General features: G+C 43.6%; 1 protein-coding gene across 1 annotated transcript in view; it reads right to left on the bottom strand.

The window, feature by feature from the left end:
• Window positions 1–11,922, bottom strand: part of LOC129048130 (putative DMBT1-like protein) — a 37,074-nt gene extending 25,152 nt beyond the window's left edge. The window contains 9 exon segments of the mRNA XM_063727788.1: window positions 523–555; window positions 2,642–2,674; window positions 3,173–3,490; window positions 4,375–4,416; window positions 5,069–5,098; window positions 6,293–6,483; window positions 9,020–9,167; window positions 10,144–10,215; window positions 11,899–11,922. Of these exon segments, the coding sequence (XP_063583858.1) occupies window positions 523–555; window positions 2,642–2,674; window positions 3,173–3,490; window positions 4,375–4,416; window positions 5,069–5,098; window positions 6,293–6,483; window positions 9,020–9,099 (727 nt within the window). The 5' untranslated portion in view covers window positions 9,100–9,167; window positions 10,144–10,215; window positions 11,899–11,922.
• Window positions 11,923–13,462: the final 1,540 nt, after the last annotated feature.

The raw sequence follows: 13,462 nt of genomic DNA, 5'->3' as shown, positions 1-13,462 counted from the left end.
TATGAAGTTGCTTAATTTTTCTACTTTGTGTTCCTCTTGGCCAACTTGTGATCCTCCCAGAATCCCACAGATTCCTCATCTTTCCTGAGATGGATGGCAGGAAGCGATGATGCTCCTAGTCATCTGGTAGTTTTATCACTGACCATATTTGTAAGCTATAATAATGAGGCCAGGTCAGGCTGACACTGGAAACTCTGGGAGTTGGACCTTCTGAAATCTCTACACGTGGCAGGGGATAATGGGCTGGTGCCTTCTACAGGACTGTACCCAAAGAGGGCAGGCTGAGTATGGGCCAGATGTCTGACCAGGGCAGATACACATCCCCCTTCCCAGTCTGATCCTTTTGTTGTAAAGTCAGTATTTTTTACAGAGTATATTACACAGAGTGGCAGCAAATAAGCAGACCCCTTGCCCACACTGTGCCAGGCTCTGTTGTGCTATGTCCTGGGCACACTGCCCAGCATTTGCCATGATAGTTCTCTTGACATGGAATGACCATTTCAGTTTAAAATAAATGACTACCTTTTATGTGATCCTGAGAAGCTGTAGAAGAACCTGAAAGGGAAAAAAGGCAGATAATGATGACATCCAGATGAAAATATTTAGTCTTATCTACAAGTCAGTGAAATGTAAAGGGTTTTCTTAGAAACATCAATGTTCTTAGTGCAAACTGAGGAGAGTTTGCACTGAAGGTGCTGAGTGAATATTTTCTATGGTTCTGTAGCAGGTTAGAGAAGGCCACAAATTCTTAGATATGCCTCCTGTCACAAGGTGGGGGTCTAGGTTCCCTCCCTTGAACCTGGGTGGGTTCTGTGACTGCTTTGACCAACAGAATATGGTTGGTGGGAGTGGCTCTGCACTTTAAGAGACTGGTGGCTTCCACCTCCCATCTCTGGGAACACTGGCTCACTCATGCAGCCCTGAGCCACCTTACAAGAAGTCTGAGTGTGGCCAGGCGCGTGGTTCATGCCTGTAATCCTAGCACTTTGGGAGGCCGAGGCGGGTGGATCACCTGAGACCAGCCTGGCCAACATGGTGAAACCCCGTCTCTACTAAAAATACAAAAATCAGCAGGGCGTGGTGCCTATAATCCCAGCCACTCTGGAGGCTGAGGCATGAGAATTGCTTGAACCTGGAGGGCGGAGGTTGCAGTAAGCAGAGATAGCACCACTCCACTCCAGCCTTCGTGAAAGAGTGAAACTCTGTCTCAAAAAAAACCACAAAAAACAAAAAACAAACAAACAAAAAGAAGTCTGAGTGTGCATGGTCTCTCAGCGTGGTAGTGAGACTTCTTGTAACCTGAGACCACCTAACAAGGAAGAGGGCTGTGGCTGAGCCCTTCCTTCCAGCTGACCCCACCAAGGCACCAAGTGTATGAGTGAAGCTGTCTTGAATTCTCCAGACCAGTCATCAGATGAACTCCACTGGGCAACCCTGCTCAATGCTCTATGGAGCAGAAGGGTCTCCCAGCTGAGCCCTGCCTGAATTCCTGACCCTCAAAGACATAATATACATCTAAATGGTGTTTACTTTATATTGCTAAGTTTCGGTGAGCAATAGATAACCAGAATGGCTCCTTTCACTCAATCTCATTTTCCTCATTTCCCTGCTGTCCATAAAATGAGAAAACTACAGATGATCTTCATTGGAATATCCACTGCCCTTGACCCTAACCATGGCCCTTTAACTTTAGACAGTCCCTCCCTTCTCACTCATGGTACCAATAGGTGAAGCTGGCCTTCCCTCAAGAACACCAGGACACATCGAGGTCTTCTCCAGGTAAGTGCCCAAGAGAGATGCTTCTGCCAATGGCTGATGGCTTATCTGTGTTCACTGAGGCTGTGTAGGGGACAGCCAGGTGCATTCAAAGGGTGAGAGATGGCTTTGTAAATTCCAGTCCTGCCACTTTCTAATCAAGTTATCTTCGGTAGGTTTTTTGATCTCCCTAATCCTCAACTGTGAAATCACCTTGAAATCACCTTCAGCATCATTTCAGAATTCACAGTGCATGTAGTTGGTCTGGTTTTTCTAATATTTGGTTTTTATTACAGATGAATATTAGTCAATAATTCAATTATAAGATCTTTGAAAAGAGGCAAAAGTCATAAGATCCCTAAGAGCATGTACTTTGGGGCCAGACTGATCAGTGTCAAAATTTGGGTCATTAACTTACTGAGTGATCCTGAGAAAGTTACTTTACCTTCCTGTGTCTCAATTTTCTCTTCTATAAAATATAATAGATAATGCCTTTTGGCAGGATTGTCCTGCTGATTAGCAATGATCTGAGCAAAACGTCTCCCCACATTTACTCTAGTTTCCTCTGGTCTTTGTGTAGCTGAGCCAAGGAATGGGTAAATGAGACTGATGGCCAAGAGCATTGACAGCTTGGGTTCGGATACCCTGTCTAGCCCTGGGCACCTTGCTAACTTTCGATGTCTCAGGTTATCTGGAAAATATGAATAATCCAAGAACCTGCCTCAAGGGGCTATTGTGGGGACTGAAAGAGTTATATATGTGAAGGGCTCAGAACAGTGCCTGGTTCTTACTTATTACAGCAAATACTTATAAGTATTTGCTGCTTTTATTATTACTAGTAGTAGTAGTAGTAAGTTGCCTGAATTAGAAAAAAATATGGACATACCTGGAGGTGTGGGTGGAGGTAGTTCTTCTGCATCTGAATGCATAAAGAAAGGTGACAGGTTACTCTATTTGGGGTGACAAGGTATAGGAAACCAGAGTACCAGAATTACCCCTTGGGAAACTTCAACCCTCCTCTGGCAGGGTCCTTGGCCTAGGAGGCTGGGGAACAGCAGCTGGGTCAACTCTGTCCCATAGCAGCCAGGGCTGGATTGCTCTTGGCCCTTCTTATGCAGAATCCCTGAACCACTTGTTAAGATGCAGATTCCACAGCCTTTTTCCTATTTAGTCATAATCTCTGGGGGTGGGACCCTGGAATCTACACTGTAATGCCCAGGTGGTGCTCATGCCAAGTAATTAGAGACCTTTCCTGTGCAACCAGAGCTGCCCATGGCGTCCAAAAGAGACGCTTGAGAAATGGGCAGACATTTCTCAATGGATGAAATGGATGGATGAAAATGCCACCCAGGATGCAGAGTTTCAAAATGTCACAATTGCAGCATCAGAAATCACTGGCTGAGAGGGGAGATGATACCTGAGCAGATGACACTAGCATCCTCATGGTGGCCACAGTTGTGCTCTGACCAGCCTGAGTGGGCGCACTGGCCCAGGTAGCGCTCCACACCAGCGCACTGGAGGTTGTCCAGGAAGATGTCTCCTGAGCCGGGGCCAAAGTGTGCCTTTCCAAGGGCAGACATGGCTCGACCACACCCAAGCTGCCGGCACACAACCTCAGCTTCATTCAGGTCCCACAGTTCATCACACACAGTGCCCCAGGCACCCTGGTGGAGAATCTCCACGCGTCCTGAGCACCGGCCAGAGCCACCCACCAGCCGCAGCTCTGGCCAATCCCCTGCAGAGAGAGATCTGGTGACTGTTGTCCTCTGGGGGCACTGCACCCTTCCCATGAGTGTTGAGCTCCCCACCCCATACTACTTCTACTAGTCGAGAACCTTGTACTTGGTCAACTATTCGACCTCTTAGTTGGAAGTTGCAAAGCCATTAGGATTGTCTGTAGCACTAAAAAAAAGTCCACTAATTGAGTATCTATTTTTCCAGAGGTATGTGCCCATTTGTTTTGGCTAAGTGCAGAAAAACAAATAATTTGCACAGTGATTTGTGATTTTACAAAGTGTGGTGTGTGTGTGTGTGTGTGTTCACCTCCACCTTTATCATAACTCAGGAAGGTAAATAGAAGAGTATTGGTGTACCAATTTTATCTATGAGGAAACTGAAAGTTGGAGAAGCAAAGTGATACACTCCCAATCCCACATCTGGTAAGCAGCAGATCTAAAGTCAGGTCTCCTGGTTCCAAAGTTCACGATTTTTTCTCTGCTATTCTATCTCACTGCCTCTGAAATGGCTCTGACACTCCACTTACTTTGCTAAAGTCTAATGGTGATGCGGATGGGGAGCTAACTATGATCAGTACTGGTCATAAGGTGGAAAGATAGAACCCCACCAGAAAGTACTTGTAAGCTGTTCAAGCTTTGATGACTCTGAAAGGTACCAAAAAATGAACTTTACTCGTCCTGGGATGCTAGAGCCAAAAGATCCCAAAAGTTTTGAATGTCTCTAAAAGTTTGGGCAGAATCAAATGTCCCATTTGCAAATAGATGCACTATTTGCAGTTGGTCCAGTTTCTGTGCATGAAGCAGATACAGGTGCAGATACAAATGCAGGTGCTGAGAGGAAAGGACACACACAGTCAATGAATAAATGCATTTCAGGGCTTACCTGCTCTTGCTGTTACTGTCCTGGGTGTTGCTGTTGGGATGGCTGTGGATACAAGAAGACTCCCATAATTAAGAAGGGACGACTTGAGCAAGTCAAGAGGGCAGCATTCTGAGATCAGTCTTCAGTAAATGCCAAGATTCTGGCTGATTCTTTTTCCCTGTAATCTTTGTAACATGTGACCTCCCAAATCAAACTCTGTTTTCATGTGTGTCTTTATGTTTCTCAGGTATGTGGGGTCAAAAAAAAATTCTCTTTTTCTGCTCAGTTACCATAAATATAACAATATTTAGATTGTGCTATTCTGTGCAAAAATGCAAACATTCACAATCAGTGTCCTTCTGGGGAAAACAGCGGTTTCTTCTGCTTGCTTCTGCTTTGTTAACTTTCCCTAAAAGTGGAGTGTCTGATGAGGTGAGTCATTGGCTTTGATAAACACAAAAAAGGAGATCAAACAAAAAATTATCAATATGCAAAGACTCAATCGTTGATAGGCATAACTTGGTTCCATTGTAAATGGGCATCATATTTGTGCAGAAACTATGCAGACAGAATCTCTCATCTACAGAAGATTTATACAGGGAATTTGGAATCATCTATGAGAGACAGAGCAAATAATGAGAGTAAAAGCACTGGGAGAGGGGACACAAGAAGAAATTAGGGGTGAAATTTGAGTAACAGCATGAATGTGACTCACTGATTAGATGTGGGGTCTGCGACACTGCCTCTGCAAGTACAAGGAAATACATCGTCAATAGCCATTTAACATCAATTACGGTGCTTTTTCATGATCTACTTTGGTACACAGAGCATCTCCTTTGTGTTTTATGGCACGTTTCCAAAGCTTGCTCAGTGAGTCAACCTGGCACTTGGGAAAATACAAGAGACTGTTTTGAACAATGTCTTGGAAAAAGTGGATACTACTTATTTGCAGTTTCATGAGCTCTGCCCGTTTTCTCTTAGTGGTGAATAATGCAGAACCTTGGATAATTACTGAACCTCCTAAGTCTCAGTTTCCTCAACTGTAAAAGGGGAAGAACCATGGGTCTGTGTGAGGATAACATATGTGAAGTGCTTAAAATGCTGCCTGGCATACAATAGGTACTCAGTAAATGTGAGCTGATATTTTGAGCATTTTGATCACTGTTGTTGTTATTATTGCCTAACCCTGAGTACCCAGCACTTCAACAGGCACCTTTGGCTTAGTCCATCTGCCTTCTTGCCACACACTTTACATATCCTATCTCTAGGCCATGCTCTTCCCTCACCTGATGTGCTATCTCGCTTTCTCTACCTATAGCCTAGCCAGCTTTAGAAGCCGTTTCCCCTCAATGTTTCCTTAATACTTGTAACCTATATTGTACTCTCTCTCTTTCCTAATGTCTTTTGCAGAGGTGCATGCATATGTCAATTTAGTACATTCTGGTATATTTATCTCTTCTATTGTTTGCCTTCTTCTAGTGTTTCTATTTGTCCTCTATGCATACCCCATGTGTTTGCCTTAAACTTCCTCTTGGTTGTACATGAGCCTCTCTCAGGCTGAGACTATCAATTCTTCTGCAGGTCCTAAAACACCTACCTAGTACTAGATTCAGAATAACTTCAGAAATGACTTTCTAATGGGCTGACTGTGATGAGATGTTTATGTAAAATGAAAAAGCTCATGACAAAGCAGCCCATTATCAAGCATTTATGACGTGCCATCACTTTGCAAAGTGTTTTACTTAACTCATTGCATGTAACCCTCACAATGAACCTAGAAAGTAAGGGTTCCTTGTTGTCCCCATTACACAGGAAAGGAATTGAGGCTGGGAGAGGTTAAGTTGCTTGCCCAAGGTCACGGAATAAGTGACAGGACAGTGACTGGCTCCCAGCCAGAGAGTCCAGCTCTGGAACTGTTGCTCTTTACCACTATTCTTACCTTTGGGTGCAGAGTAGTAATAAGCAATGAAGTTTTTTCCTAGGTTGTTGAAGCTTCGGAAATACACGAGGGTCATTGGGCTGGAGGAGGAGATGTAGGTGGGGTGGAAGCCAGAGCAGGTCCTCCCCAATGACTTTGCTGAAGATGGAGGACCGTCCAGGATTTCAAAATATTCATTGATGCAGTCAAGGCTGGGGAAGCAAACACCACAGATGCCTCTCAGTTTCCTCATTAGAAGACCTTTGAGGCATGCTGTGAGACAGATACTTCACTTTGTTACTGCAAATATGTTGGCGATAGAGTAACAGTGTGGCAGTCATTTAAACATAGCATGGGTTCCTTTAATCCTACTTTTTCTCTCTAAGAGCCATTGCTTTAAGGGAATGGGATTTTAATTGGAAGAGGAAAGAAGAGGCTGGCACGAAATGTGCCCCTGGAAGCAGCCCAAGATGGCAGAGTACTTCACAGCCTAGGGCCAAGGGCAGGGCCTGGGAAATCCAGGCAGTTTCACCATGTGGTGATTGGGGGGCCCAGGAAAAGGGAGAGGCTGCTTGCTTCTCATGGGCCTGCCAGTAGGATGTGGTTCCAAGTTGTAAATAATGCATTTACAAGTGTTTGGCAGTAGACCCACCCAGAGGAAAGTGGGTACCAAATCTTCCCAGCTTGCTTTGTGAAAGTTATCTGATTTTGTCAGCTACTGTTTTTACTCTGATGTTTTGTTCAGATGTTGCCAGTGCTAGAATCCAAAAACCACTTTCATGCTTCAATCTGATGAGCCATCTGTTCCAAGCCATATTTCGATTAAACAAAATTCAAGCATAATAAATAATTTAACTTGTTCATAGGGGTTAATTTCCACAAAAAATTCACCATGAATTTGTCATCTGTGAATTACCATTTAAAACATTAAAATCTAAAATTTCCTGATTTATTAGGTCTGGGGTACCCTAGAATTTATATCTTTAACCAGCAGTCCAGAATATACACACACACACACACACACTCTCTCTCTCTCTCTCTCTCTCTCTTTCTCTATCTCTCTTTCTCTGCTTTTTCTCTCTCTCTCATGCACACACACTTATCCAAAGAATAAAAGGTCAATTTCATTTTAATTAAAAATTCATGAAAACTCATAAAAATCAATTGTATTTCTCTATACTAGCAACAAACATGTGGACACTAAAATGGAAAACACAGTGTCATTTATAATCACCCCAAAAAATAAAAAATAAAAGAAATACCTAAGTATAAATTTATAAAACATACATAGGATTTGAATGATGCAAATTACAAATAGCTAAAATATAATACCAAATACTAGCTATCAAAGATGTGGAGAAACTGGATCTCTCGTATGTTGTTGGTGAGAATTTGTGATGGTCGTCACTCGGGAAAATAGTTTGGTATGTTCTTAAAAAGCTAAATGTGTATTTACCATACAACCTAGCAATTGTACTCTTGGGATTTATCCTAGAGAAATAAAAGCTTATATTCACACAAAAAACTGTGTATGAACATTTGTAGAAGACTGATTTGTAAAAGTAAAAGACTATAAACAACACAAGTGTCCTTCAGTGGGGGAATGATCAAACTAACCCTGTTACATCCACACAAATGGAATACTTCTCAATAACAAAAAGGAACAAGCTGTTGATACAACAGTTGTTGGAACAACAACAACAACAAACCAAATAACTCTATTACAAAATGGGCAAAGGACATGAATGGACATTTCCCTAAAGGAGACATAGAAATGGCTAACGAGTATATGAAAAAAATGCCCAACATTACTAATCATGAGTGAAATGCAAATTAAAACCACAATGAGATATCACCACAGCTGTCAGAATGGCTATTATAAAAAGAGAAGAAAGATAAATGTTGTCAATGATGTGGAGAAAAGGGAACCCTTACACACTGCTGATGGAAACGACAATTAGTATAGCCATTATGGAAAACAGCTTGGAGGTTCCTCAAAAAACTAAAAATAGAACTACCGCATCATTCAGCAATCCCAGTTCTGGGTGTAAATCCAAAGGAATTAAAATCGGTATGTCAAAAAGATATCTGTACTCCCAAGCTTACTGCAGTACTACTCACAATAGCCAAGATATGGGAACAATCTACGTGTTCATCAATGGATGAATGGATAAAGGAAAGGTGGTGTATATGCCTGTGGAATACTATTCAGCCTTAAAAAAGGATGTTCTGTCATTTGCAACATGGATGAATCTAGAGGACGTTATGTTAAGTGAAATATGCCAGGCATGGAAAGACAAACACCGCATGATCTCACTTTTAGGCAGAATGTAGAAAAGCTAAACTCATAAAAATAGAGGGTAAAATGATGGTTAACAGAGTCTGGGGGTAAGGGTGGAGGTGGATGGGGAGACAGAATTTGGTCAAAGGGTACAAAGTTTCAGTTAGACAGGAGGAATAAGCTTAACAGATACATTGCATGGCATGGTGACTGTAGTGAGCAATGGTAATGTATTGTATGTTCCAAAATTGCTAGAAAAGTAGAATTTAACTGTTCTTTTCACAAAGAAATGGTAAGTATGTGAGGCAATGGGTATGTTAATTAGACTGATTTAATCATTCTGCAATGTATACATGTGTCACAACACACATCCTACCCTATACATATATATAATTATTATCTGTCAAAAACAAAATAAGAAAGTTAAAAAGCTACACAAAGTACATTAGTAACAGCTTAGGACTTACTCAAGATGTGGAAATGCCAGCAGTATATGATCAGATGCATTTGCCTTGATTTCCCACACACAACTGATGTTGTCATGCATTTCATTCTGTGGGGGATTCCTAATCGCTCCAGATGAGTTAGTAATAATGCCACCACACCGAGATTTTTCTAAATGCAGAAATATATTTTAGAATTTCGATTGTTTCATTGTTCAGTTTACTAGTTTTGTAATTCACATCTTTTTTAAAAAAACTCTTTTTCCAAAAAGGATTTTCCTGGTCATTACTTTGCGATTATGTCTTAGGATATATCAGAAGTTATCAATTAGTCTAAAAATCCTTGCAAACTTAGAAATTAGGGGATAAATGCATCTGAATTTTGAAACACCTCTCATCTCTTTTGAGAATTCTGCCATCTACATGGGCTTACTGGAAAGAGTTCTTTTTTTTAGACAGAGTCTCACTCTGTCACCAGGCTAAAGTGCAATCACGTGATCTTGGCTCCGCCTCCTGGGTTCAAGCTATTCTCCTGCCTCAGCCTCCTGAGTAGCTGGAACTACAGGCATGCACCACCATGCCCAGCCAATTTTTGTGTTTTGAGTAGAGACGGGGTTTCACTTTCACCATGTTGGCCAGGATGGTCTTGATCTCTTGACCTCATGATCCACCCACCGCGGCCTCCCAAAGTGCTGGGATTACAGGTGTGAGCCACCGCATCTGGCCTGGAAAGAGCTGTTATGCAATATCAGCCAGAACGTTTTTCTCTGGCTAGTTGTGGGCTCTGTAGCTTTGACTTTTGTCCAGTCACTAGTAGTAATGAGTAAAGTATTGCTTCAGTTTTCCCAATTAATCTGAGCCAATGTGGAGCCTCTGTGTATATGAAGATGACAGAGTCCATCCACTATCAGTTATAATTTATTCAGATTGCATTCTTAAAAACTCACTGTTAAGTACAAAGAAGTTGCCCTTAGTCATCCACTCCTGGAATACCCCTAATACTGATAAGACTTTGTGTCTACCTGTCTGCCCACCTGTCCATTTGTTTTTCAACCCGCTTGTCTGTCTGTTCTGCTTCTCTGTCTATCCATCCTTGTCAAATGAATGAAGTTTTTCAGAAGGCATAATACAAAAACACACAGCTCTACCTGGTGGTGCAGAAGACGGTGGGTGTTGAGCCACTGATATCACCAATGATGTGGGCAGCAGGTTCTCATGGGCTAGTGGTGGGCAAAAAGGAAGGACTGTCATCAGGGAACGTCACAACATGGGGAGAAGACACAGTTGCTTCAAGGGGATGCCCATCCCCTCCCAGGATTCAGCAGGAATAATGGTGAGGGGGCATTCTGAGGCCCATGAGCTCAGATCCCTGAGGTCTCCTTTTAGGGCAGAACATGACATTGCTACTGTGGATGAACTAATGTGCACCCTGTGGCAATCAGCGAAAGTGAAGCTCATAGGCCGTTGGCCCCAGGGGGCTGGCTGTCTAGAAGCCATCCATTGGCCAGCACCTCTCTCTCTGTTGCCTCCTCCCCACATATGCCACTGTCATGACTTGGAATCTGCTCTGAAATGGCACGAGGAAGCCTTGCACAGCATGGGAACTGTTCTTGACTGTGGCAGTAGTTACACAACTGGATACAATTACCACAATTCACCAAACTGGACCTTAAAATGGGTAAATTTTATGGTATATAATCAAACTTTAATAAAAAATGAGATGGATCGATGTATGAGTACAGAAATGATAGATGAATTTATAGATTAATCATGGAATCTAGGTAGGAGTTCCTTGTTAAATTCTTCAAACTTTGCTGTATATTTAAAAATTTCCATAATAAAATGTTGTAGGGGAGGAAGTCTCCCTTAATTCCTATTACAAACCCTATGTCTCTGGTTTTTGGCAACAGTTTCTTGCTTTCCACAGTGGCACATGCATTATGTAGCTAGACCATGTAGCTGCTTACTCTCTCCTTGTTAGTCAGAGAAAGCCAAAGGCATAGAATTTTAGGGAACATAGAATCCAATGAGCCTGTTCTAATGATGAGGAGACTGAAGGCTAAGGTCATTCATCCAGTGAGAGGCCACCCTAGATCAAATTCCTGCAGGCCAGGCCCTTACCATCCCTCACACCTCCTTCCTTAGGTCCACATGTGCCCAAAACAAGCAGCCATTGCTGCATGAGTGCCACTGGGTAACAGGTACCCTTAGGCATTGCCCTATTCATGCCCTTATTCAAAGCTCTTTATTGTCCCTACTTTCATGAAGAGGAAAATAGGATGAGAGATAACATAACTTGGCTGAGGTTATGTAACTGAGGGTGATTATATATCACATGTATCTCTCCTGTTAGAGTATAAACCCCATTAAAAAAATAAACAGTGGGCCAGGCGTGGTGGCTCGTGCCTATAATCCCAGCATTTTGGGAGGCCAAGGTGGGCAGATCAGGAGGCCTGAGGTCAGGAGTTTGAGAGCAGCCTGGCCAACATGGTGAAACTCCATCTCTACTAAAAATGCGAAAATTTGCCAGGCGTGGTGGTGGGCACCTGTAATCCCAGCTACTTGGGAGGCTGAGGCAGGGAGAATTGCTTGAACCCGGGAGAGAAAGGTTGCAGTAAGCTGAGATAGTACTGCTGTACTCCAGCCTGGGAGACAGAGCAAGACTCTATCTCAAAAAAAAAAAAAAAAAAAAGAAGAGAAGAAGAAGAAACAGGGGAGTTTTGACCACCGCTGTATGCCCAGTGCTTGGCACAGAAGTTGGCACAGGGTAGACACCCAGTCAATATCTGTTGCATGAATGAATGAAGCTGGGAATCAATTAAAGATCTGATTCTAAACCTCACAATCTTTTTTATATCAGGGTAAGTCTAGTATTTGACACTGAATGTGACATGCAGTCCTACCTGTAGGCAGAGCAGCTGTGGAATCAGCACCTGTCAACATAAAGAGGGATTGTGCATGTTATCTTGTCTTCATTGGCAAAGGTTTATTGGGAACTTCCTACATTTAGGGAGTTTCGGGCAATGGAAAGGAGAAAGAGGCAGAGGTTTTGCTCTTGAGGATTTTGACATTTCCTGGGGATTTGAGACAGGACATCGGGCAGCAAATGTTAACTGTCCCAGGATAGCCAGTGCTTTCCCAGGGGCCTAACGTGCTGAGGAAGGCCCCATGCCCCACAGAGGGGATGTGGCTCAGGATGAGCCAGATTCAACCTGCAGAGCTTGTCATTCATAGAGACATTATTCCAGCTGCAAGCAGGAGAGGACCAGAAAAGACTAGGGAGGACCAGGGGGACAGATCGGTGTGGGAAGCTCGGTAGGCTGGGAACATGGAGGTCCTGAACACCAGCTGATGGATTTGGCTTGTTACCTGGATGCCACAAGCTCCAAAGTTTCTGAGGATCATGCAGGTAAGCTAAATAGAGTGGCGGGGGAGGTGTGTGCTGTGAAAACTGCAAAGATATTCCATGTCCAAAGGAACAGCTCTTTCTCAGATCCAGCCAGTTAATGTAGTGAAAGGATGCATTGTTCTGTGCCTGAAATTCTGCTTTCACTTATTTATTGTTACAACATGTAAGAATTTGAATTTTTATGTCAAATGTTTTGATTTTTAAATTCATGTTCATCCTGATTTTCAAACTGAAGAGGTTTACCTCTGAGCCTGGGTGCAGCCTGTGAGCCATACTTAGAGATCATTGCAGTCAAGGAGATGGTCAGGCTTATGTAGAACTTTGAAAGGCTGTAGGCAATACCAGTTACCTGCCTGGCTCCACTATGTTCCTGGACTGAGCTGTGGGGTGTGGTTTGTGCATGTAGAGGAGAGAGGAGTGAAGGAACTAGAAGCAGCCCTCCAAATGAAGATTGACAACCAGCCCCTCACCTGCACAGATGACACTGGCGTCCTCCAGGTGCCCACAGTTGTGCCTGGCCCAGCCCCTGTGCACGCACTGCCCCAGGTGGCTCTTGCTGCCCGCACACTGCATGTCATCCAGCAGGACTTTCCCAGAACTTACCCCGAAGTGGGCCCCTACAGGGGCTGCCACAGCCTGGCCCCATTGCAGCTGGCAGCACACAACGGCGGCCTCGGCCAGGTCCCAGAAGTCACACACACCATCCCCCATGTGCCCTGGATGAGAACCTCCATGTGGCCTAAGCACCTCCCTGTGCCATTCAGCAGCCTCACCTCCATGCAGGCTCCTGCAGCTGGTAACTGATGGTGGAATTTTAGAAGATGTTGGTGCTCTTAATGTAAAAAGGCTTTCTCCCTGAGGTTATCCAAGTAGCTGGGCTGCCTGTTTCCCTGAAATGGCAGCAGCTGCCCACCAGAGTGAAATGCTGGTGGCAGAAATTCTCCTCTTTTCTTCTCCCATAAGGAATCAGTTCAGCTTAGACATGACTCCCTGGGCTCTGGAGTCAGACTGCCTGCATTTGCATTCCACACGCATTGCTTTCTAACTGTGTGGCGTGG

This window comes from Pongo abelii, chromosome 8, assembly GCF_028885655.2.
Source record: "Pongo abelii isolate AG06213 chromosome 8, NHGRI_mPonAbe1-v2.0_pri, whole genome shotgun sequence".
NCBI lineage: Eukaryota > Metazoa > Chordata > Mammalia > Primates > Hominidae > Pongo > Pongo abelii.
The sequence above is the reverse complement of the archived record's forward strand: the minus strand, read 5'-3'. Positions and strand labels throughout refer to the sequence as shown.